This window comes from Pseudorca crassidens, chromosome 1 (genome assembly GCF_039906515.1).
Source record: "Pseudorca crassidens isolate mPseCra1 chromosome 1, mPseCra1.hap1, whole genome shotgun sequence".
NCBI classification, from domain to species: Eukaryota; Metazoa; Chordata; class Mammalia; order Artiodactyla; family Delphinidae; genus Pseudorca; species Pseudorca crassidens.
In genome coordinates, this window is record NC_090296.1 from 13,956,157 (window position 1) to 13,981,324 (window position 25,168).

General features: G+C 52.9%; 1 protein-coding gene across 11 annotated transcripts in view; it reads left to right on the forward strand.

Moving 5' to 3' along the window:
• The first annotated feature begins 2,041 nt into the window (after nucleotides 1-2,041).
• Nucleotides 2,042-25,168, forward strand: part of TTC7B (tetratricopeptide repeat domain 7B) — a 236,934-nt gene continuing 213,807 nt past the window's right edge. For 3 of the 11 annotated variants that reach the window (XM_067727813.1, XM_067727818.1, XM_067727860.1), the window contains exons 1-2: nucleotides 2,042-2,332; nucleotides 24,866-25,020. In XM_067727813.1, the coding sequence (XP_067583914.1) occupies nucleotides 2,212-2,332; nucleotides 24,866-25,020 (276 nt within the window). In that variant the 5' untranslated portion in view covers nucleotides 2,042-2,211. Of the gene's footprint in view, nucleotides 2,333-24,865; nucleotides 25,021-25,168 lie in introns of those variants that run through there. The other 8 variants (XM_067727870.1, XM_067727820.1, XM_067727833.1 and 5 more) reach the window with 6 other exon arrangements.

Sequence of the window (25,168 nt, forward strand, 5' to 3'; positions counted from 1 at the left end):
GGCTTGGGTCTCAAAGAATGCACAGGAATTTCCCTCCTGGACCAGAGGGGAGAGAACTTCCTGTGCAAGCATCTGGAGAAACAGACCTCCATGCTAAGAGGAGAATATGAGCGTTCAGGGTGGAGGATGGTGGTGGAAATACCTCCTGTGGAGATTCCTTCTACTTCTCTTCCTATTTCTTCTTGGTGAAACTAAAGAATCCAAGCCCCCAAAGGGACCTCTGTTGAAACTTTGACATTGTATTTCCCCTCGAGATGTCCATAGCATCTGAGGCTCATCAGGCCAACCTTCATCACCTCATAGGTCCTTGCAGGTGCCTGAGGTTATGCCGGTCACATCAGAAGGCATCTCCGGATCTTCCTTCCTCACATCTCTGGATATCTGAGTTTCAGCTTCACCCTTGGTTGACTGGGGTCCATGTCTTTTCTTCCCAAGAACAGCCCCGGGGCTGCTGAGGGGATGAGAGACGAAACTGCAGGTAAGAACTCCTGGAAAGCTAGAGTAAGGCACCCCTAGAAGGGATGATGTTGATTATGACTTGGTTCTTCCTCATACCTGACATTCCAGACTGTCAGCTCCATCCTCAAATGCGGTATCCAGAATCCAATCCTCTCACCACTGCCACAGCTATCACCCTGGTCCATCCACCACCATCTCCCTCCTGAACTACTGGCAGTGTTCTCAGCCCTGCAGCCACAGTGGTATTCCTAAAATGTAGGTCACGTCATGACGTACATTAAAAGTCCTGCACGGATGCCCCATTTCACCAGAGGAAAAGCCAAAGTCTCCACAATGGTCCGCAGGGCCAACATGAACTCAGCTCTGACTCCCACCTCTGAACTCTCCTGCTTCGACCCCCTCCCTTCCTCTACCCCAGCCACTTGGGTCTCTTTCCTGTTCCCCCAGCTTATTAAATATGCTCCAGGGCCTTTGTACTTGGTTGCAGTACCCTCTGCCCAGAGATGTTCTCCCTCACCTTCTTCAAGTCTTTGTCCAATGTCACTTCAAGGAGGCCGTCTCTTACCACCCTTTCAGTTCTTTACTCTCCTCATTGGACCCTGCTCTGTTTCTTCAGCTAACCATTTTTACCTTCTGATTTACTACTTTATTTTGCTTATTTATTCCCCTGCCTGGAATGTAACAAAGGCAGGTATTTTGTTAGTTTCCTGCTGTATTCCCAGCACCTGCAACAGGACCGAGCCATAGTAGGTGATGACTACATAGTCATCGGATAACTGAAAGAAGGCACAGTTGGGACGCCTGCCCTCAGCTCTGTCTGCAAGGCCAAGACAAGGAAACCCCCCTGCGGACTCTGCATCCTCCTCAGAGGGCAAGGTAGCCGACATCTGAGCTGGCAGTCCTTGCCCGGTTCAATCCAACTCGCCTCAACAGACATAGATGGAGCCCTGGGCAGGTGCTGAGCCTGCCTGAGGGATGAGTCTCCACCCACCTCGAACTGGGTGGGGCGAAGGCTGCCTGGGGCAGAGGGGGCCTGCTAAGGGGCACAGGCCAAGCCAGGCCCAGAGGGATCTCCCAGAAACCTGAGATGGCAGGGCAAGCTCAGGCAGGCCTCCCCGTCACACCCACCTCATACCCCAGGCCCACTAGTCCGGCCTGGCCCGTGACCGTCCCCAGGGTCACTGCCCTTTCTAGGCCCTATTCCTGAGGGTCTGTGGGGCTCCCAGTCTCTGCCTCCCTCCCTCCCTTCCTCCCGGGTCTCCCTCCTCCACGCCCCCATTCTGCCAGACCCCTACCACCACAGCCCCTGCTTTTCCTCACCTCTCTCTTCCACGCCTTCCCCCTCGAATCTGGACCCCAGCCCCAGCCCCCCTCCAGGTCCCGTTCCCGGGCCTCCTTCCCCGACCCGGCCTCCGCCGCACCTCGCCCCTCCTCGCGCCTCCCCCTCCCCCCGGACCCCGGCCCCCGCGGCCCCGGCCCCGGCCCCGACCCGGGCCCGCGCTGCGGCTCCGGCCCTGGCCGGTAGGGGCCGCTCCTCGCGGCGCCCGGGGCCCCGCCGCGCCAGCCGCCGCCGCCCGCCTCCCCGCCCCTTCCCCAGCCGGCGCTCCCGTTACGCCGCGGAGCCGGGAGCCGGAGCCCGAGCCCGCGGCGGCAGCGGGAGGCGGAGACGGGGGCGCCCGGGCGGCGGCGGCGGCGGCGGCGGCGGGGCCTGCGGGGCCTGCGGGGGGGCTGGCCGGGCCCGGCCAGGCCGCGATGGCGACCAAGAAGGCGGGCTCGCGGCTGGAGACGGAGATCGAGCGCTGCCGCTCCGAGTGCCAGTGGGAGCGGATCCCCGAGCTCGTCAAGCAGCTGTCGGCCAAGCTCATCGCCAACGGTACGCGCCGGGCGCTCCGGCCTGGGCTGCTGGAGGCGCCGCGGCCTCCGCCGATCACCGGGCCGGGCCCCCGAGGCGCGGCGGGGCGCGGGCAGGGGCGCGGCCGGGTCACGAGGGCGCTGCGCCCGGAGATGTGCGCGGCTGGGCCAGGGCCTCGGGAACCCAGGGTCCGCGGAGCGGCGCGGTGGGGGCCTCCGGCGGCCGAGGGCTTGTGCCGGGCGTCCCAGAGTTCCGGCGTGCAGGGCGGGCTTCTGCGGAGTCAGGGGGTGGGTGTCTCGGAGTTGGCTGCTGTACTGGGGTCCCAGGGGGTCAGGGGCCGGCCTAGGGGCTCTGAGAAGTTGGAGGTGATGGGGGGAGGGTGCGTCCTCAAGACTCGGGTGTGGATGTATGGGGATCCAGGGTGTGTGTGTGGTGTACTCGGAGTCATGATGTATTTACGGGGGTCCTGCGAATGGGGGTGGTGAGCAGAGACACCTGGGAAATATGCTCTGTAAACAGATGGCGTTCAAGGGGCTCCAGGTGGAAGCCCAGGCTTGGGGTGTGTGGGGGGTGGTGGTGGAAATCAGGTTGAGATGTGTCCCGGGATCCAGAGGGTAGGATGTCGAAGCTGTGGATCTAGGGAGGTCGGGTTTGGGAATATGGGGGAAATAGAGTCAGGGGAGTCAGGAGGGAGAATATTGTGGAGTGAGGTGGCAATGTGGTTGAAGAATGTTGGGAAATGGAGTTGGGTGTGTGAGGGGCTTGGGGCCTAGAGGAAGAGGGGGTCAGAGAGGTCCAAGGAGTAGGAACCTGGTGCCTGGAGTTAGTCTGTGACCCGGTTGACTCAACTGGTTCTCATACCCAGTGGAATCAAAATTGCATCCAAAATGCCATTTCAGAGCATAGCTCCACGTGTCCTTATTTGTTTTGGAAGCAAGTATCCTTAATATTTGCTTGTCTTTTAGTGCCCGCCAAAACCGCAGGCACCAATGCACTGGCGAGAGGGCAGAGGTTTTGTCACATTTCATCTCAGGCTTCCTGAGGCTGGGTGAGCACATGTTGGCTGAACAAATGAATGAATGAAAGAATGAATAAATGACACTGTTCTGAGAAAGGACCGCCACACTGTTTTCAACCTTCTCGCCTCAAACTACCCAGAAATGGAGAGGGATGTCGTGTGTCCTCTTCAGGAATGGTTTATATTTGTGCCTTTTATAGTATCAGAGCCTCAAAATAAGAACTTGGTTTTGTGCACTCTCAACTGTGGTACCTTGCTTTGGGCCGGTATTTCCTGAGCAGATGCAGGTGCCATGATCATAGCAGGGGCATGGAGGAAGCACAGACCTACCTGGGCTCAGCATGTGGAACGTGTTGACTCTTCTCAGTTACGCCAGCATTTGAGGAAAAGGTGTTCAGTCCCCTGGGCCCCAGTGGCAGCCTGACCTTGCTGTCCCTGTAAGGGTCACGAGCTTGGCCTCTTGCGTCTCTTCCCCGTACCTGCAAAGTTTTCTTGTTTCTTCAGAGCTCGACAATCCTGGGTCTACTTTGCCACTTCCCGGCTGTGTGGGCATATAATACCTTCAGGGCGTATTATACCTTCAGGGCATATAATACCTTCGTTGATCTTAGGATTAAATAAGTTCATTTGTGAGCCCCCTGGTTTTTCCCTTCAGAACCCACTTGTTTCCTGCTTTATTTACTCATTCAACCAGTATTTGCATGCCCACACGTGTCGGGCATCAACAGTGGTGAATAGCACTGACCAAGCTTCTACCGTCATGTGCTTACCTCCTCTGAGGAGACAGATGGTAAGCAAATATGGACATAGTAAACAAGGTAGCTTCAGATAGTGAGAAGCGATTTGAAGAAAACAGACAAGATCATGTGACTGAGAATGATGGGTAGGAGAGGTGGGGTAACTCAAACTATGGTGGTCTCTGGAATGAGAGGGTAGATGGGCTTTCAGTGGCATGAGCCGATCTTACCTTCACGGCCCCTCTAGGCTTGGCTCCCTTTCCAAGGCTTGGTCCCTAGAATCTAAGCCACAGTCATTAATGGGGCTTGCGGGGGGAGCAGGTTGTACGGGGCACAGTGGTCCATGGGTCTATGTGCAAGTTTGGTTTGGGGAAACTCATGAGAGAGAGACTTTTGCCCCAGAACCCACATGGTAAACAGCAGCCGTTGATGGCCAAAGGTCACACAGACTAGAAAAGGTCAAAGAGATTGCTCAGGAAGATAAAAAAAAAAAAAAGAAAAAGGATGAAACAAAACAGAATTATTGTGGCTTTCCTTTGGGGTTCAGAGAAGTGCTTGTAGGAGGGTCTTTCCCTTTCTTTGGCTGATGGGGGCTCCCCTGACTGGCAGTGGGACGTCCTCCTGGCTTTGGGGGCACCAGACCCACCTGGGTGCACTAGACCTCAAGTTTTGGGCAGATTTGGCAAAATCCCTAAGCTAAAACATTTGCTGTTTAGAATAAGGACAGCGAGTTAATGTCATGTTTATCATACTAAGACAGTTACCTTGAAGGCAACCACAGGCAGAAAAGGGCACAGTCTTTGGAACCAGCCAGACCAGTGCCTGAGTCCTGGACCTGCCACTTCCTAACGCTGTGACCTTGGTCAAATTACTTAACCACTCGGGGCCTCAGTAGTTTCATCCTAGAATGAGGATTAAAAGACTTACCGTGTAGGGGTTGTTATGAGATTCAAAGGAGTCTAAAGACTCCCAGGGCTAGCCACAGAGCCTGACGCCTTAGTAGGCAGGCCCTTCATTCATTCACTTATTCATTCATTCCACAAAAACTGAGTACTTGCCAATGTGCTAGTCACTGTTTTAGGCACTGGGGATCTACCAGTGATCACATCAGACAAACATCCCTGCCCTTATGACACCCACATTCTAGTAGGGAAGGGGCAGGGAGACAGATAGATAAAATCATGAAGTAAAATTGACAGGATGTCAGATGGTGGTAAGTGGTATGAGAAGAATAAAGAGGGGAAGAAGGAAAAGTGCTTTGGGGTGGGGTGGGGGTGGGGCTTGTTTAAATGGGTGGCCGGGGAAGGCCTCTGATGGGAAGGCAGCATCTGAGATAAGAGCTAAGTTGGTGGAGTGTGTTCCAGGGAGGGGACTTCCAGGGCAGAAGCCTGGTGAGGGCAGAGGGGTGGCAGGGCCAGATGGCATGGGGCCTCATGGGTCATGGTTAAGGCTTTGGGTTTTCTCTGAGTGATGTGGGAGCCCCGGGAAGGTTCTGAGCAGAGGAGTCACTGGTTCTTGCGCTCCCGCCTGCAGCGAGCCTCTCCGCTCAGCACGTCAGCGTCTGTGCTTGGGCATGGCAGCCCCTCCCCATGGAGGCCGGTAAATAGCGGACACTTTCAGAGCCTGCTGCTCCAGCCTGACTCCTTTGAGATAAATTGGTTTAGCTAGTTTTGCCAAGAGGTGTATAAGGAAGAAAAGGGCCAATGCCAAGCTGGAAACAGAGCCCAGAAGCTCCTTTTGTGCCTCACACCCCACTGCAGTCACTGTTTTTAATCACTCCATCTCAAGGCACCGAAATGTGTGGCAGCTAAATGCCAGGCCCTGACGCGTTCCAGCAAGAGAGCGGCGATGGGAATACATACAAGCTAGGGGGTGGGAGAGTCCACTCAAGCCCAGGCTCTTGCTACCTCAAGTGTGGTCAGGGGTCCAGCAGCATGGGCATCGTCTGGGAGCACGTGAGGAGCGCACACTCTCGGGCCCCACCCCAGACCTGCAGGGGATTGGTGGGCACAGGGAAGTGGGAGGGGCCCTGGCCTGGAGATGGCGTGGCCGCCCGAGAGGTCAGGGGTGAACATGGAGAACCGCACATCGGCTTCTTGTCGGCTCACAGGTCAGCCCTGGCCGTGGGAGGGCAGTCCCAGCTGGCTTCCCTCTGCAGAAGGTCACCCTCTAGCCTCCTGGTGGTTAGGTTCACTGCTGTGTGAGAAAGTGCAGTTATCTGGCCCCTGGGCTTCAATTCAGACTCTGGCTGGCTGGGTGACCTTGAGCCAGTTACTTAACATCTCTGAGCCTGCGTTTCCTCATCAGTAATATAGGGTTAATAATACCTAACCCATCAGGATGGCTGTGAGGATGAAATGAGTTGATATATGTTAAACTTGGTATTTGCAAAATACTGGTGTTCACTCCTTCCTGCTGACCCAGCACGACCCTGGGCAAGACAGGCCAGGTCCTGGCTATCACCTGGTTGGGAAGAAGTGTGGGAGACCTCGGGATGACACACGTGAGCTGGGCCTGGTCAAGACTTCCGCATATTTCAGTAACAGAACAGACCTTTTGGAGGCTGCACCCGCCCCGAAAGACAGCCGCTCGCTCTGAGGCAATGTCGGCCTCTCCCCACTTCCCCAGGCTGCTCAGCTTCTCAGACGGGCTCAGTCGCTGAGCTCACTTAGAGCAATTAGGCCCTGATCATAGTGTCTCCTGAAGGGACCATCGCCCCTCTGGTTAGGTGTGATTTGGGGTTACTTTACTTACCTCTTGGTGAAGGGTAGGTAGGGAAGTGGTGCCTGAAACAAAGAATATTTAGGGGGCAAAGTTTGGTTATAAAATGTACTTAGACCTTTGAGTGAGAGTGAGGTTCTCGCCTTTACCAATAGCTGATATTCCTGTGGTTTGAAGGAGGGCACGGGTGGCATTGTGGCTTCCCCTTTTGGAGGAGGGCCGGGCCCGCTCAGGCCCCTGGAGATTTCCCAGAGAGGCAGAGAGGTAATGGTGGATGGGGGGCCCCTCTGCCCGCCCGAGGGGCTTCTTAGGAAACAAGGCTGAGGTGTATCTGAGAGCCTGCAGCGGGGTGAGAAGGTGGCCCTGACGTGTAGGAATGGCTTCTTTGGACACTCCTGGGGTACGGCAGACTCTCGGGAAGCCCCCAGACACAGGGGAAGGAAACTTAGGAGACTCTCCCTCCTGGCTTTCCCAGGCCAGCGTCCTGCTGTCCTCTGAAGGACATGCCTTTGTGGCAGACCACACGTCCTGATTTTTGGATCCAGAAGATTCACTCATTCCACAACGCACATGGGTGGCTCCGAGCTGGGCATTGGGGCTCACGTGGTCGCTGTGGTCAGGGCAAAAACACTGTGACCTTGTGGCTCCACACAGTGGGACTGGGGCTGCTCAGCTCCTCCTGCACACCCCCCCCCGCCGCCCCCCCCCCCCACCTCCAGGGCACAGGAATTTCAGGCTCCGAGTGGAGAGGAAGGAGGATACCCGACATCCATCCGCTTGGCCAGCCAGCCTTTCCAGCCTGACCTCCATCCCCTTGGTGCGCGGGGCCCCTCCGTTGGCTGGTTTGGCCTCCTGGACCTTCTCGCTCCCCTTGCTTTTCATCTCTCACCTGTGCGCAAGCTGTTGGGCTCCAGAGCCCTCTCTGCAGGTCAGAAGCCTAGCCATCTGTCATGGTCTGGTTCAGGTTCCTCCTAGCTGTCCTTCCCTCACAGAAAAGGCTGTTGGCCTCTGAGAAGACAACCACAGAGAGTTAGAACCAGATGGGCCCTGAGCGATCACACTGGATAACAGTTTTCACACTGTCCTGTCGAGAAAGCACCCTGGTGACCAGGTGGGTAGGCCTCACTCACTGGAGCAGGTACATTTTCCCTTAAAGTTTCCTTTGAAGGAAGGGCTAATGTGCTTAAAAAAACACATTTGAAACCCACTGATCTAGTCCAACCTCCCCATCTTATAGATGAGAAAACAGGCCCAGAGAGAGAGGTGTCTTCCTTAAAGCCACCAGCCGGCGATGGCAGAGGTGAGCAGAGTGGGTCAGAGGTCTGGACCCTGGGTCAGAGTGTTGCTCTGCCTTGTGAAACCCCATGTGTAAAGTGGGGACACACGTCCAAAATTCCTTTTCTGAAACCCTTGGGGCCAGATGTGTTTCAGGATGCAGAATTTTTCAGAGTGCAGTGTATATACTGGACATTACGTGACACTCCCCGTGGGGTTAGTGGCAGTGCTTCATGAGAAAACAAGCAGTATTTCTGCATCAAAACATATCAACAGTCATTGCAAAAGGGATAAATAGACTCCACATAACCTTACATTGGTTCAGTTTACCTGCCCAGTAAGTTAACAACAAAACCCAGCTTTTGGTTTGTAGAGAGGTCTGGATTTTGGAAATTATGGACAAGGGATCGTGAACCTGTAATGACAGTGCTAAACTGGTAAGGTGGCTGGAAGGACCACGTGACAACAGAACAAAACAAACAAGCCAAAGAGCACCTGAAAGTGCTTTTAGCCTGGGGCCTGCACAGAGTAAGCCCTTATCAGAGATAGCATGGGTTGTCTCGTGGTGGGTGCTAGCGTCTCCCACCTCCCCGCTCAGGGCCGCTTCCCCTCCCCACACAGTCTGCTGGGCATGTGCCTGGTCTTCCCACTGTGGTGGCCCTTCTGAAGGGCAGAGGGTGTGCTCCTGCTTTAGTGGGCCACCAGCCTCCTAGCCCACACTGGGTGTGCTGTGTCGAAGTGGCCCGCAGACTTTCACCAGGGGAGGCTCCTGGAGGCGCACGGGCTTCAGTAGTTGCAGCTCACGGGCTCTAGAGCACAGGCTTAGTAGTTGTGGCACATGGGCTTAGTTGCTCTGTGGCATGTGAGATCTTCCCGGACCAGGGCTCGAACCCGTGTCCTCTGCACTGGCAGGTGGATTCTTAACCACTGCGCCATCAGGGAAGCCCCCTGTTGTATTGTTTAGATTCCACATATAAATGATATCATGCAGTATTTGTTTTTCTCTGTCTGACTTATTTCACTTAGCGTAATGCCCTCCAAGTCCATCCATGTTGCTACAAATAGGAAGAGGTCTTCTGAGACATCTCAAAACCTTCCCCGTCAGCCACCAAGATGAGACTGAGCAGAGTTTGGCATGCGGGTGGGATGAGAGCCATGTAAACTAGAAAGGGCAGCCGCAGCCACAGGAAACCTGGTGTTGTGGCCTCAGCCCCTGCTACCCTCCAGGCTTGTCTGTCCCTGTTCATCGAGCACAGCGCGTGGTGGAGGTGCCAGCACCAGGCAGAACAGATGCTTTTTGGTCCTTTCACGGGCCTGCCAGACACGGAGTCAGAATCCCCAGGTATTTTCCCTCTGAGTGACCTTGTGCACATCACTTGAACCACTGAAACCTTAGTTTTCCCGACTTCATGGGTGTTAAAACAGTGCCAGTACGGAGGGAGGATGAACAAGCGTTTCTTGAGCTTCAGCTGTGTGCCGGATTCTGCGCGTGAACTTGCACGTGGATCCCGGTTAATCATCCCAACAGCCACGTGGGGAGTGGGGTCGGGGCTGTGATTCCCATTCAGGGCACGAGTAGACCGAGGCTTGGAGATGTTCATAGAACAGGACTCTAGCCCAATTATGACTCTAGTTCCATTATTCTACACTAATGTTTTTCTGAACTTTTCAGATCAGAGAATCACCGAGCTGGCTTATTAGAACCCAGTTTGTAGGGCTCCACACGTGGTGATTCTGATGCAGCCCGTTTGGGTTGGGGCCTAGGCTTCTGCACTCTTTATAAGCTCCCAGGTCTTGCCAGTTATGCAGGTCCATGGACACGCTCTGAGCTGCACTGAATTAAGGGAGCTCAGACAATATGGATTGCCAGACCTCTCCTCTAGGGTGGCGATTCTCGGTCCAAGATGCGGACTGGAAATCTGTATTTCAAAATTCAGCCTCTGGTGATTTGTGTCACCAGGCATGTCTGAAAGCCCCTGCCCTCAGCCACCATTCTTAGCATTTAAGGAGCACCTCCTGTGGAGCGGGGCGGGGGACGCTGCACCAGAAGACGTAGAGCGAGCCGGTCACCAGCCACAGGAAGCTTCCCACTCAGGGCAGTCCCTCAGCCTCTGGGCAGCTGACTCACCTGGGGCTGCTTAGTAACTCGGAGTCGCAGGCTGGGTCCGAGCTTCTGCTTCGGGAAGTCTTGGTGGCGTCGGGTTCAGGGAACAGGGTTGTTAACCGGCACCCGGGGGATTGTGGCGCAGGGAGTTCCCGGACCACACTGAGACATGATTGTCCAAGTGGTGGGACAGTGTCACCTGCGGCCTGAGGAGAACAGTGACAGCATCACTGAAGGCTACAGGGTGCAGCTGGGTTACTGGGGCTGAGGGTGGTGGGTGAGGCCTGGCAGCTTTAGGCGGCCTCTCCTGGTCTTAGCACCGAGAGTCCTGTGTCCCAGAGCCCCCTCAGTCCTAGGCAGTGGGACAGTAGTTCACCCTCTTAGGCGGATGGAGTTATTTTAGCAAAGAGGAAAGGAACCTAGTACAGGAGAAAGCGGTGGATTTTGCCCTGTTAGATCCGGGTTCAAATCCTGGGTCCGACACTTACTGCTCGTCCGGCCTTAGGTGAATTACTTAGCTTCTCTGAGCCTCAATCTTTATCTCAAAGGTTACTTTGAGGAACAAATAAGATAATGCAGTTTCTAGCACAAGCATTATCTCAAGCAGCCTCACTGCATCAGGAGTATTGTGTGTGGAAGGAGGGTAGAAAGTTCCAGATACTCAGTCCTTTACAGGGTGTGGACGAAGTGGGCAGGACAACACTAATAGCAATGATAACAAAGATGCTTAGTGGCGGTGGGGTTCTTGTTGTGCTGAGAAGCTGACAACAACCCGTGTTTGCTGGGTCACAGAACTAGTAAGCGCTTCAGCCCAGGTCTGACAGATGCCTCAGGCCTTCTCTTCCAGCCACCCATTCAGCACCCAGTAAGCCTGGGGTAGGACGTAGGGGTGCTGCCATGGGTAATGGGGACACGAAGATGAATGAGACCACGGGGCTGGCCACCCCAGGAGGGCACGGCCTTTTGTTCTCTTGTTCATTGCTCTATCCCAAGCACCCATCACATGGCTGGCACACAGTAGGTTCTCAACTAATTCTTCAACGAACACCTTGGCCTGTGCTCTGGAGGAGTTAACTTGGATTCATTTACTCATCAGACACCTACTGAACACCTCCTGGGTGCCAGCCCTGTCCTGAGGGCCCGGAACACGAAGATCGCTGAGTCCAGTACATGGAAACTTGGCAGACTGGGCTCGGGGTTGGGGGTGGTGGAGGGACTGGGCTGTGGCGGCCCCTGGGGAGGGAGTGTCCACCCGCGCGTGGTTGCACATCTGAGTCTCTTGGTGTCGTCCTAGCGCGACTGGCCTGGGCCCACCTGGGGCTGATGGATCGCTGTTCGGGCTGGCTGCCTGTGGCCTTCTCTCCCTGTTTCTTGGGCAACTGCAGGGTGGACACTTGCTGGGAGGCCCATCCCAGGGAGGGTTTCCGGTCCCCTCGCTGCCCCCTTATCCCTCTTTCCTCCTCACGTTCAGGCTGGCTCAGCCCCGTTGCTGCAGGGCCGGGCTCCATTGAGGAACTGCCCCCTCTGGCTCTTGTAGGTTCTGAAGCAGCGTTCTCTCAAGTTAGCCAGCCTTGGAGGGGTGTCCACTTGGTGAGATGATACCCCTGAGGGGTGGGTGGTGCCCAGCCCAGGGACCTACAGTCAATGCCACCCTCCCTTCCCTGGTCCACCAGGCACCAGGCCAAGGCAGTCAGCTCCCCACTGAGTCTTGGGCCTGGAGGCCTGGGAAAGTGGGTCTCCCTGGCCCGTTGTAGCCGCCGCACACCCTGTGGCAGCCTCCCCGCCCTGCCCCAGCACACACGCCGGTGGTGTCCAGTCACCCTTCTGCCTGGAGTCTCACTTAGAGAAATTCCTCAGGCCCCTCAAACCTCACTTGCTTCTCACACCCTCCTGAGTGTCCCTGCTGGTCTTTGCACACCACCGCACGGGGCTTGGTGGTACCCGCCTCCCTACAGACCCTACCCCTTGGAGGCAAGAACTGGATTGGGGCTTTGGGTCTTCAGGAGGAACTTGCTGAGTCCGTGTGGGTGTACGTTTAACGAGCCTGTGTGGGGCTGGCTTCCTGAGAGAGCCATTTCCAAGCCTTCTGGGCTGGCCTGATAACAGCCCCCCTGCCCGCTAGACTCACTTCCTGCCCTGCGGAGCTCTGGGGACAGGTCAGGCCAACTCCAAGCTCATGACTTTCAAGTTACCTCGTCTCTTCTTAGACGAGGTTTCTCTAGGGGAAGTGTGTGCGTGTGCGTGCGTGTGCGTGTGTGTGTGTGTCCAGCATACTCGTCTACTCTGGCAGCGCGGAGGAAGCGTAGTCTTCTGTTCCCGCATGTTCCTCTCCCGTCCTGTCCCTCAGCTTCTGCGTTGTGTGTGGATATGAGCAGGCATTGGCATGAGGCCTGGACCCTGGCCATCCCAGAATGTCGTTTCTGCCAGCTTCTTCTGAGCTCCTTACCCTTTGCCTCATGCCATCTTTGCCTGTCAGTAAGAGTTCCACAGTAGCCGGGCCCTCCGAGCTGGGTCACAATTTAAACAAAGCTAGTGGAAGGGGAGCAGTGGGGCCTGAGGTAGACACGGGGAGGTCTGGTCTCGCTGAGCGTCGTGCCCCGACTGTGTGCCAGGCACCCCGGCGGAGGGAGCTGTGTCTCCAGAGACTAAGGTACTTGGTTGGGCCGTGTCTGTGGAGGGGAGACATGCTTATTGATTGATTCGTTCCAGAAATGTGTATGGGACGCCTGCTGTGTGCTGAGCATTGGCGGTGGAGTGTGAATGTGAGAGCGATAGGAGGGAGGGCAGAGCTAAGGTGGTAAGTTACAAGGATCTTGGCTTTCACTTTGGGTGAGGGGGGAGCCATTGTAGGGTTTGAGGGGAGGGGTGACCTGACCCGACTTAGATTTGAAACAGGTGTAGGGCATGTAATCCATATTTTCTAGTCAAGGTGTGTGCCCTTTTCTTCCCCATCCTCCACCGTGACAGTGTCCCTACCCTGGTTCGGCCCAGCTCTACCTACCCGTGGGTCTGGCTGAGGAACGCCCTCACCTTGCTGACCACGTGCCCCTGGTGAACAGTGACCTCACCAAGGCACTGCCCCTCCTCCAGTAGGTCTGCGTTCCCCCTTTCCAAAATGTCTGTCGCACGCGTTCTTTTCTCTTCTTAGACCCTGTACGTCCTCTGAATGCCTTGCTGTCACCCCTCGCTCATGACCTTGCCTCATTCTTTGTTGAGGAAATAGAAACAATCAGGAGACCAGCTCGTTTCCTCCCCCCGAGTTGACCTGCTTTCCTCCTGGCCTGCTTGGGGGCCTCAGTTCCTTCCAAAGGCCTGCAGCCCTGAATCCCTTCCGTCCTCGCCTTCCCAGATTGGCCTCTGCAGTCCACTCTCTGCCTCCCTGGATCAGTTCTCTGTCTCTCTGTCTGGCTCTCCTGGACCATGCCCTGTAGGATGCACACATGCCCTAGACTTCCTATTGGAACCATCCTTAGCCCTGCATCGCTGTCTAATTACTGCCTCATCTCTCTGTTCCCTTTTGGCAAAGACTCTTTGGAAAATCGTCATCTCCTCTGCTCACCCTGGCTGGGCTTGTATCCCCTGGGCTTCCCCGAGACTTCTCATGTTAAGGTCTCCCGCCCCCCTCCACCCCAATGTTGCCTCCATGTTGCCAAACGTAATGATTATATTTATGCTCTTATCTTCCTGGATATTCCAGCTGCTTTGAACCCACTTGACCACTTCCTCTTTCTGGAAACTTCTAACCTCAGTCTCTCTTTCCTGGTCCTTCTCACTCAGTCTCCCGCAGCTTTGATGTGGACCCTCGCCCACTGACATGATTTCTCTACTTGGATATCAAGTGTCATTTAACTTGGTTAACACAGAACTCTTGGGTATTTTCTTCCTCACCTCAGTACATGGCAAAGTGGTACCGCTGTCCGCTCCACTGTGCAATCTAAAATCTAGAATTTACCTTTAATCCTCTCCTCTCCTCAACCCTTGTGCATTAGTTTCCTGCTGCTGCTATAGCAAATTACTGCAAATTTACTGGCTTAAATCAATACAGATTTGTTTTCCTTCGGTTCTGGAGGTCAGAAATAGGAAATGGGTCTCATTGGGCTAAAATCAAGTGTCGACGGAACTGCATTCCTTCCGGAGGCTGTAGGGAGGAGACTGTGTCCTTGCCTTGTCCAGCCTCTACAGGCTGCCTGCACTCCTTGGCTTGCGGCCCCACCTCCATCTTTAAAGCCGGTGGTTCAGTGTCCTCCAGTCTCTCTCACTCTGCTTCCATCATCACGCCTTCTTCTCTGACTCTGACCCTCCTGCTTCTCTCTTCTAGGGACCCAATGTGCCCACCCAGATAATCCAGGAGAATCCTCCCATTTCAACATCCTTAACTTAATCACGTCTGCGAAGTCCCTTCTGCCAGACAAGGTGGCATATCCACAGGTTCCAGAAGTTAAGACATAGACGTCTTGATGGGGCGAGGGGTGGCTACTATTCTGTCTGCCATACCTCCAGTCCATTCCATTAGTTAGTCTGGTTTATGTTCTCTCCAAACTATGTCTCAGTCAAACGATTTCTCCCTCTCTGTGCTATTTCTCACCACTTACCCTCTTGTCCAAGTGTCTGTCACCTCTCGCCCGACTACTACAGCAACCTAACTGGCTCTGCCTTTGCCTCTGCCATGCTCCAACCCCAAGTTCATTCTCCACACAGCAGACAGAGGGATCTTTCCAAAACCTACATCAGATCATTGCACACCCCCATTTACCCGCAACCCCCAACCAAAGACTTGCGATTGCACTTAGAGTGAATGCCAGACTCCTCACTGCAGTCTATGAGAAAGTTCATGATCGCCTCTCTGTCTATCCCCATCTTGACCTGTTCCCTCTTTTCCAGCTACGCTGGCCTTCTTGCTGTTGCTAGAACACACCAGCTGTGTCCCCACCTAGGGCCCTTACGTGAGCTCAGAGGATGCTGTTCCCTCAGCCATCTGCATGGCTGACTAGCACATCATTCAAGTGTCAAACGCCTCTCCGTGGAGACTCTTGCTCTGGTCTGGCCACCCAGTTTCAAGTAGCCATACACTTGCTCACTGTCACGCCACCCTGCTTTAGTTCTCTGCACATCTCTTACCACTGTCTGGCCTTTCTCTGGTTTGTCTCTGTCTCCTCTGTCCCGAAACGTAAGCTCCCTGGGGGCAGAGGCCTCTCCTGTCTCATTCGCTGCCGCACGTCCTGGCGCGGGCTGGCCGGTGCCTGCACGTGCAGAGCCCTGGGAGGTACATGGTTAGCTCAGACGGAGGGAGCGGAGGAAGCTTCTCCCGGTGGACCCTGAAATGCATCTCAGACGATGCCTCGAACTTTGGCAGGAGAAGGGAGGCAGGCACAGCATGTCCAGGCACCCTCTGGTGAGACACGGCCTTGGAAGGATGCTGAGGGCCTGGAGAGTGTGTGTGAGAGGCTGGCGGCCCAGGGAGAGCGGGTGCTCGTTTCTCAGTAGTAACTGCAGACTTAAAACATCTTCACATGGTTCTGAGATGGTGGAGTACGTCGTGGGAAGCCCTCTGTGGGTGCCCAGACCAGCTGCTCTAGATTCAGAGTACACTGTAACACGGGCCATCTTTTTTCCTTTTAAATTAGCCAGTTAATACTTTCTAGGTAACGAATGTACGTGGTTATTAAGACCTAATAATGCAAAGGAGTATATAGTGAAAGTAGCTGCCTCCTTACATCATCTCCGTGTCCTCCTGCGCCCTTCCACTGAAGCGACCATTCCTGGGTGCCCTTTCAGAAACACTCTGTGTACCTGTACCTTTATAAGAAAGTGTATTGTTGGTTTTTGGCTTTTACACACAGTAGTGACATACTGCACTCCCTATTTTGTATCTGTCTTTGAGTTGTTATCTATTACTCTGTAACAAACGATCGGAACACTTAGTGCCTAAAACAACCACATTTTATTGTTTTTCATGATTCTGGGCTTCTCAGAGCTTGCTCCTGCCTCGGTGGCCAGCCGTGGGTCAGCTCAGGGATGCTGCTGCCCTTGGCGGGGCGCTCTTACCTGGCTAGGTCTCACCTGAGACAGCTCAGCTCTGTTGCACGTGACCTTGCAGCCTCCTAGGTCCAGGCCAGCCAAGCATGTTCTCATGGTGGTTGCAGAGAAGCAAGAGGGAAGTGGAAGTGAATAAGCCCTTTTCTGAGCTTCTGTGTGCATCAGATTTGCTCGGGTCATATCAGTTGAAGCAAGTCATGTGGCCAAGCCCAGGGTCAATGGGAAAGGCCACGAAGCATGTGGATTCAGGGAGGCGCAGCCAGGCTACCACGGAGCTGTGTTTAGATCTGTCCCCTTTGTTTAATGGACACAGTCTGTCCCACTGCCTGGGGTACACCGTCATTCGTTTAACAGGCCCCCTGTCGTAGTTCCTATCCTTTGCCATGACCAGTAGAGCTGCATGTAGTAAACTAAACATCCCTATACGTACGTCTTTGAGCTCAAGAGTGCATGTATCTATGGGAGAATTTGCTAAAACTGGAATTTCTGGGTCGGATGGTACAGGTACGTACATTGTTTTGTAGGTGTTGCTGAGTTGCCCTCTGTAGACACTCCTATCGATTTATACTTCTCCCAACGCTATCTGATGGTCTCTGTTTTCTTGTCAACACTCTTTGGGAGGCAGGAGGGTCCCAAGTGCTGCAAACATTAAGGTACCTGTGATTTACAAGAAGCCAGAGAGACGAGGGGATGAAATTCAGAGTTCCTACGGAGACTGGGAAATGGAGAGCCTGACTGTCTTTGCTGGATAACAAAGGGGACAAACCAGTTCCTCCTTCAATAGGGGTTTGTTGTTTCCTCTTGGATTGGAGCCCCAGCAGGAATGGTTTGAATAGACCTAATGCTTCTCTATTGACATGTAAACTGAGTAGTTGAGATTTTTTATACTGATATCAAGTACTCCCTGAACAGAGTAGAAACCGAAGTTTTTTCTTCCCCATCTGATCACATCTCTGGGTGTCAGCTGTTTATCCCACAAGGGAGAAGACTGTGAGGAAGGGGCAGTCACTTCAAGTGGCAAAGGGCACAGTTCCTCCTTCCCTGGGGGGAGGGGGGTTCCGGGGCCACCTGGGCACAGAGCCGAGCCGGCCGCGAGGCTCATGGGACTGTCTGTGGACATGAACCGGGGACCAGAGTCCCCTGCCTGGGGGCTAATTCCCCACACTCTTCCTGGTGAGGGCCCTGGGGAGTGGTCTCTGGCTTCAGGCTTCCTCTCTGTTTGTCACTGGGAAGCTGGTTTCTGCCACCTCAAACCCCCAAAAATACCCGTGGGAAAGTTGAATCCAGCCCCTGGGCCCCTGAGTCCCCCCTCACTTTGGTCACCTGAGAATCCCAGCAGGTGGAGCAGGAGAGGGACTTGGAAACTGCCTGTCCCGGCTTGGCCAGGGTTGGGAAGGAAGCTGGGCTCCTTCTCTTGGAGCTGACGTCCACATGGTTTGTGCCTGACCTGCTGGGGAGACGGGGCAGGAGCCATCTGGGTTTGAATCCCATCTCCAGAACAGTATCCCAGCGCCTCACAGTAGCGAAAGGTGAGGAAACTAAGGCTCAGAGAGGTTAAGTAACTTGTCCAGTGCCACACAGCTAGGAAACAGAGGAGCAGGGATTCAAGCCCACGGCTGCCTGAGGCCAAAGCTGTTTCTCACATAGTACTACTGGGCTTCCCCATCCTGGGAAGGACACCCCGGCCCCACTTTGCAGTCCTGATGCTCTCCCCTGTGCTTGGGTGTGTGAATAGGCAAGTGGAGGAAGAGATACTCAGATTTAAGTCTTTCGGGAGCAGGATTCTGTGTTGCGACTGGGAAGCTCTCAAGGCGATCATAGGGTGCACCTTGTTTGCTACCCAGTTCTCTGGGGTCACTTTCCTCTCTTGCCTGATGTCCAATGTCTGGAAAACTGCTTTTCTTTTTTTTTTCATAAATTCTGTCTTGTTTTTGTGTTTATTTTAGATGGGAGGGTAAATTCGGTCCGTCTTGGCTGGAAGTGAAAGTATATTTTTAACATTTGGATCCTCTTTTATATTTAATTCTTTAATACAGTGGGAATTCATTTCCTTGTGTGCCCCGAGGTGCCTTATTTCCTTATGCCTCATGGTCCTGGCATGTAGCGGGACACACGGTTGGTCCATGACAGCGGGGTGGGGGACGTCTGTTTCTTTTGTCGATAGTGGATTCTGTTTGGGGAGCTGTGCGGTCCTTGGCCAGCGCCCGTGGAGCCCCATCCATCACTAGCCTTGCAGCTTCTGCATAATTCCTCTGGCATGAGCTGCTTGATCTTTTAAAATAATTAATTAATTTTTGGCTGCATTGGGTCTTAGTTGCTGCGCACGGGCTTTCTCTAGTTGTGGCGAGCGGGGGCTACTCTTGGTTGTGGTGCACGGGCTTCTCATTGCAGTGGCTTCCCTTTGTTGCGGAGCACGGGCTCTAGGTGCACGGTCTTCAGTAGTTGTGGCACTTGGGCTCAGTAGTTGCAGCTCACGGGCTCTAGAGCGCAGGCTCAGTAGTTGTGGCGCACGGGCTTAGTTGCTTCACAGCACGTGGGATCTTCCTGGACCAGGGCTCGAACCCGTGTCCCCTGCATTGGCAGGTGGATTCTTAACCGCCGTGCCACCCGGGAAGCCCCAAGCTGCTTGATATTTTTAAGATTTCTGTCCTCCTTGTTGGGAGAGTGAGTGGCAGGGAAGTCACCTTTTTTGAAGGGAGGCCAAGAAAACATAATTTGCTTGGGAGATTAATTAGAGCCTGGAAATTTTAAAAATTTCAAAAATGATTTTGTAGCCACCATGCTAAATTTCAAATTAGATTGTAAGCTCTTTACTCAGAATGTGCACCTCCTTTTAGAACTGAGGAGCTGATCCTTGCCTATCTGACAGGAAACTACCCCGACTACCTCCTCTCCCTCTCCACGCCCTTCATGGTTCAGCTCTTGGAGTTTCCCCAAGCAGCTGGTCTGTGTCATGCCTTTGCATATTCTGTTCCTTCTGCCTGGAATGCCCTTCCCCACATTTTCCTCTTTGAAAGCATATACCTGTCACACTCTTGCTGAAGGTTTTGTCTCCTGCTTCTCCTCCTCCCAGCCAGAGCTACACGCATCTCTGTTAGAGCCCGCACCATGTTAAATGGTCTTGAAGGACCAGAATCTCCATGAGAAAAGGGGCGCTGTCTCCTAATTCTGAGGAGAGCCTCTTCCTCTAGGCTGAACCTCTGCCAGGGCCCACCCCGCTGCTCTGCGAGCACTGGGCTCTCTTCACGTCTTGAATGAAGACTCTGGTGCGTGGACTTCCCTGGTGGTGCAGTGGTTAAGAATCCGCCTGCCAGAGCAGGGGACATGGGTTCGAGGCCTGGTCCGGGAAGATCCCACATGCCACAGAGCAGCTAAGCCCGTGTGCCACAACTACTGAGCCTGGGCTTTAGAGCCCGCGTGCCACAACTACTGAAGCCCGCACGCCTAGAGCCCATGCTCTGCAACAAGAGAAGCCACCGCAATGAGAAGCCCACGCACCACAACAAAGAGTAGCCCCCGCTCGCCACAACTAGAGAAAGCCCTGGCACAGCAACGAAGACGCAATGCAGCCAAAAATAAATAAATAAAATAAATAAATTTTAAAAAACCAACAAAACAAACAACAAAAAGACCCTGATGTGTTGCCCCAGTGTTAGGAGATCGGTGAACACAAAGGGACGTGAATCCCACACAGCACTAGGGAGTGGTTTGTACACTCCTCTTCAACTATGCAGCCCCTTGTTTACATCAACATCTTTGCAAGCCTAGGAAGTAAAAAGCAATGAAAGAGGAGAGGTGAAGAGCCTAGGGGTTCTACCAAAGCCCTCAGTTGGGTTCTGCAGAGTTCTGTTTAGAAAGCAGTGAACTTCGGGATGGGCATTGGTAAGTTTTCTCAGACAGTGTTTCTCAACTGAAAGCCTGTTTTGTGTTTGGGAGATCTAGTTAGGATACGATTTTGGCCACTGTAACACAGGTCAGAATAACAGTGACTTAAGCAGAACAAGGTAAAAGTTAGTGTTTCTCTCTCATGTACTAATTGACCATAGCAGCGCCCAGGGCTTGTGGCAGCTCCTGGGTGTTAGAGAACAAGGGTCCTTGTGTCTTGCTGCTCGCCATCCTCAGTAGATGGCTTCCACCTCGTGGTCCGGGACAGTCTGCCAGTATCTATCAGCACAGCCACATCCCGGCTGGTAGGGTGGGATGAAGAGGGGCTGGATGACAGGCTCATCCCTGCTCAGGCCCTGGCCCAGATGCTGCGTGTATCCCATCAGCTGTAACTGAGTCACACGCAGCATCTAGCTCCCAGGGGCCCTGGGAAGCTATGTGCACTGATGAAACCTGGGCATTCTAATGCTAAAGGAAGAAGGGGAGAATGAATATTAGGGGGCGACTGGCAGATTCTGCCACAGGCAGGGACAGGCCTACCCTGGAAGGTGCAGCCCAAATGCCTCTGCCTGTCATCGAGTTAATTCACCGTTTATTGTCACTCTTTGCCAGATGTTGTGCCCGGCCCTGGGACTCAAAAATAAATGACACTCAGGGGCTTCCCTGGTGGCGCAGTGGTTGAGAGTCTGCCTGCCGGTGCAGGGGACACAGGTTCGTGCCCCGGTCCGGGAAGATCCCACATGCCGCGGAGCGGCTGGGCCTGTGAGCCGTGGCCGCTGAGCCTGCGCGTCCGGAGCCTGTGCTGCGCAACAGGAGAGGCCACGACAGTGAGAGGCCCGCGTACTGAAAAAAAAAAAAAAAAAAAATGACACTCAGGTTCTTCCTTTAAGCCTCTCCTTATAGTCTAGAAGGGATTGGGGTGCTCAAGGTTGCTGGGACAGCTGGGGGTGGCTTGGGATGGGGCATGTCGGGGAGGAGATCCACAGCGCTTAGAGATCAGTAACGGCCAACAGTGTTCTCAGCATCCCAGAGCCTTGCAAAGGCTTGGAGGAGTGAACCAGGCTGGCACCTGTGGAGAACTTGGCCAGGACCTGTGTTCCATGCTAAGGGATTTGGGCGTCACCCCGTGGTGATGGGGCTGGGTAGGGGGGTGGGGGAGGGTGAACCGGTGAGTCTCTGAGTTCTTTTTTTTTTTTTTTGCGATATGCGGGCCTCTCACTGTTGTGGCCTTTCCCGTTGCGGAGCACAGACTCCGGAAGCGCAGGCTCAGCGGCCATGGCTCACGGGCCCAGCCACTCCGCGGCATGTGGGATCTTCCCGGACCGGGGCACGAACCCGTATCCCCTGCATCGGCAGGCGGACTCTCAACCACTGCGCCACCAGGGAAGCCCCAGTCTCTGAGTTCTGACCCCAGCTGGTCTTCTCACTCACCGCACCCTGTTCTCCAGCCGCTTTGTTCAATGCAAAGGAAACTTGCCTTTGCACCTTTCCAATGCTGTGCTGTTCCCTCAGCCTAGTTTACCCTTCCCTCTCTTGTTTGCCAGTCCAGATCCTACTCAACCTTTAAGGCCCAGCTGAGTGGTGTGGTCACACTCCAAGGTCACAGCATAGTCCCTACTAAGAACTCATTAGCTCTATTCTGCAGTCTTGCTATGGTCACAGTATTGCTCCCATTTTATAAACGGGGGAATTGATGCTTCAGTATGCCCCTGGTCCCACAGCTAGAGAGATGCAGCAGGTAGCAGAGGTCCTGATCTATTGTCCTCTCTGCTCGCTGGCCTGGCGATGCTGCCCCGGGCAGCCATTTCCAGATGCAGGGGCAGGAGATCAGCAGCAGGGAGGTGAGCTGGAGGGGCGGGGAATGACGCGGAATAATTCAGAATAATGCGGAGTAGTGTGGAATGATGGGGAGAGAGGAATCCTCAGCTCATGTGTCCAGAGAGCCTTTCTTAGAATTACCCCCCAAAATGCTGAGGTTAAATCCTAGGGCCAAAGTCACAGAGCAACAAACTGAGATTTAAATCTAGGACTCTGAATCCCATTTTACTTTATTTTATTTTTTGGAAGCTTAAAGTATACAGAAAAGAAATTCAAAGTATACTGATAGTCTTACCACTCAGAAATAACCACTATTTTTTTTTTTGCGGTACGCGGGCCTCTCACTGTTGTGGCCTCTCCCGTTGCGGAGCACAGGCTCCGTAGGCGCAGGCTCAGCGGCCATGGCTCACGGGCCCAGCCGCTCCGCGACATGTGGGATCCTCCCGGACCGGGGCACGAACCCGTGTCACCAGGGAAGCCCGGAAATAACCACTATTAATATCCTGATATATATATATTTTTTTTTAAAAAAAAAAGTTTATTTCCAATTTTTATAGAAGAGTTCATCTTTTCTAAAAGTAATATTAAATGATTCTGCTCAATATAAATAATTCAAACTTTAAAGATGAGAGCTTAAAAATTATCCCAAATATTATCCTTCAGAAATGCCTGTCGTTTCCTCCAGTGATAATCATTCTAGATGTCTCTGTAGGGATATAGACAGATTTAAATAGACACTTTTATAAATGGTGATCATATTCCTGTTTAGTAGAGTAGCCACTAGCCACATGTACCTACTGACCCCTTGAATTGTGGTAGGTTTGAATCAAGATGTGCTCTAAGTGTAAAGTACACAACGGATTTAGAAAAATTAATATGAAAAAGAATGTAAAATATCTCAATAACTTAAAAAATACTGATTACTGGTTAAACTGATAATATTTGGATATATTGAGTTAAACAGAATATATTAGTAAAATTAACTTCACCTGTCTCTTGTTTCTTTTTTAATGTAGCTACTACAAATTTTAAAGTAACATGTGGCTTGCATATATTTCTGTTGGATGGCAGGGCACTATTACAAAATAAGGTGTTAGTAAGTATTCATGGAGGGAAGAAACTGAATCCGAAGGAATTGTTGAGCTCCAAATAACTGCTTCACCACGTGACAATCATTTCCTAAAGAGTCCAATAAAGCTTTTTTTAAAAAAATATTTATTTATTTGGCTGCACCGGGTCTTAGTTGCGACATGTGGGATCTTTTAGTTGCGGCACGTGGGCTCTTAGTTGCGGCATACAGGATCTAGTTCTCTAGTGACTAGGGATTGAACCTGGGCCCCCTGCATTGGGATCGTGGAGTCTTAGCCACTGGACCACCAGGGAAGTCCCCAATAAAGCTTTAAGAAGATTGGAGTCATGTTTGGTTTTTTTGTTTAAACATATATTACAGTGTTTTGAAAGATGAGGGCATGGCCCCTGAAGTTCCTCCCAGTTTTTGACGTATTATTCTTTTTGCATCATATTAATTTATAACAGTCATGTTCTGTTTTGTAATTCTCATAGGCCTGCAGGCCTCTGCCTACATGTCCTTCATCCCTGAGCCCTGGATTTCTTTTTTAGCTGGATTTCATTCTCAGGAAGGACTCATGCTTCTGGGAGGAAGCTGCTGTTTGGGCTGGCCTGTCCATGTGGGCTTTGCTCCGTATCCCCGAGCTCTGTGCCGACATGGCCTTACGGCCCTCGGTGTTGATGCGGCCGTGGAACAAGCCTGACGTCCTCTGCATCTTGTAGGCAATTGCTTTCTCTTCTTGGACAGCAGAAGAATTCTTGTGTTCAGTAGCCTAACTCAGCTCTGTTTTTGCGTTGCTTGGTTCCTCCCAGGACCCTCGGTCTCATCTCTAAAAGATTATTTTCGGCTCCACATTGCACAGAGGCACTGCTGAGAACTATAGAGTCAGCAGCTTTGGGTCACTGACCAGAGCACTTGGAAAGGCTCTTGTTACAGCTCTCGGCCTTTGGTAGACCTACTTCCCAAAATCTCAGTGGGTCCTCTGTGATATTTTCTTTTTAGTTAATTTTAGATTACACAAATAATGGGCAAACCTGTTCTCCTTTCTAGGGCCAGGACATTACAGATAAAGCTAAAGTCTAATTGGCCACTAACCCCCATTGAGGTTCTCCTTCCTGTACCCCAGTGGTAACTACTGCCATGGGTTTGAGGCATATCCTTCCAGACCTTTAAAAATTGCTTTTATTTTTTCATACAATTATGTTCTGTCCCTTCACAGAAAAAATAGACTGTGTTCAGGCTGGTGTATGAATTGTTCTGGGTTTACTCAGAACAATCTGTATGTGTGGATTCCAAAGAGCTGCTCTTAGAGTGAGGTTTTTCTTCTAATTAACAAGCCAACAGAGACATTAACAAAGAAGTATAAGCAATGCGCTCTTAGGAGCAGAACCTTCGTACAAACGTTCCCAGATACCATGTCTGTAGAGCTTTGACTTCTAGGCAGGAACAGACTGCATGCATTCAGGTCATTTTGACACGAACTTGTTTTAAGAATCTGAGTACACAAGACTTTCTACCAGCTCATGTCCGTGTATAAAGCCGTAGACCACAAAAGAGCTAGAAGATTTCACTGCATTGTCTCTGGAAAATACAGAGTATTGGGTTTTGTGTGTTTTGTAGCGATCATGCTGAATAAATCATAAGACAACTTTGTGTCTTCTACTGAACTTGAGCTCTGTCCACATTAACGAGTATCTATCCATCTTTCTAGTTCAATAAATATGGGACGGAGGAATGAATGCTTGGGCTACCACCCTTTTGCTTTCATACTCTGGAACATTCTTAACTAATTAAGAGAATTCACCGTAAGATGGTCCTGAGGTCCTTGGGGAGTTCCCAGCACACAGACCATTCCTCACCCCCATTTAGCTTCTCACTGTGTTCTTTGTAGATGACATGGCAGAACTCCTCCTTGGGGAATCAAAGCTGGAGCAGTACCTGAAGGAACACCCCCTGCGGCAGGGGGCCAGTCCCCGAGGCCCCAGGCCCCAGATGACTGAGGTCCGCAAGCATCTGACCGCTGCCCTGGACCGAGGGAACCTCAAGGTACCGTGGGCCTCGGGATGAGGGCTTAGAGGGATGTGCTGGCTCTACCTCCTCTGGGCAGCGTGTGCTCGGGAAGGACGTCCAGGGACAAACTGGGCGACGGGCGGAGAACATCTGTGGCTTGTCTTCTGAGGAGCAGGCCGACTCC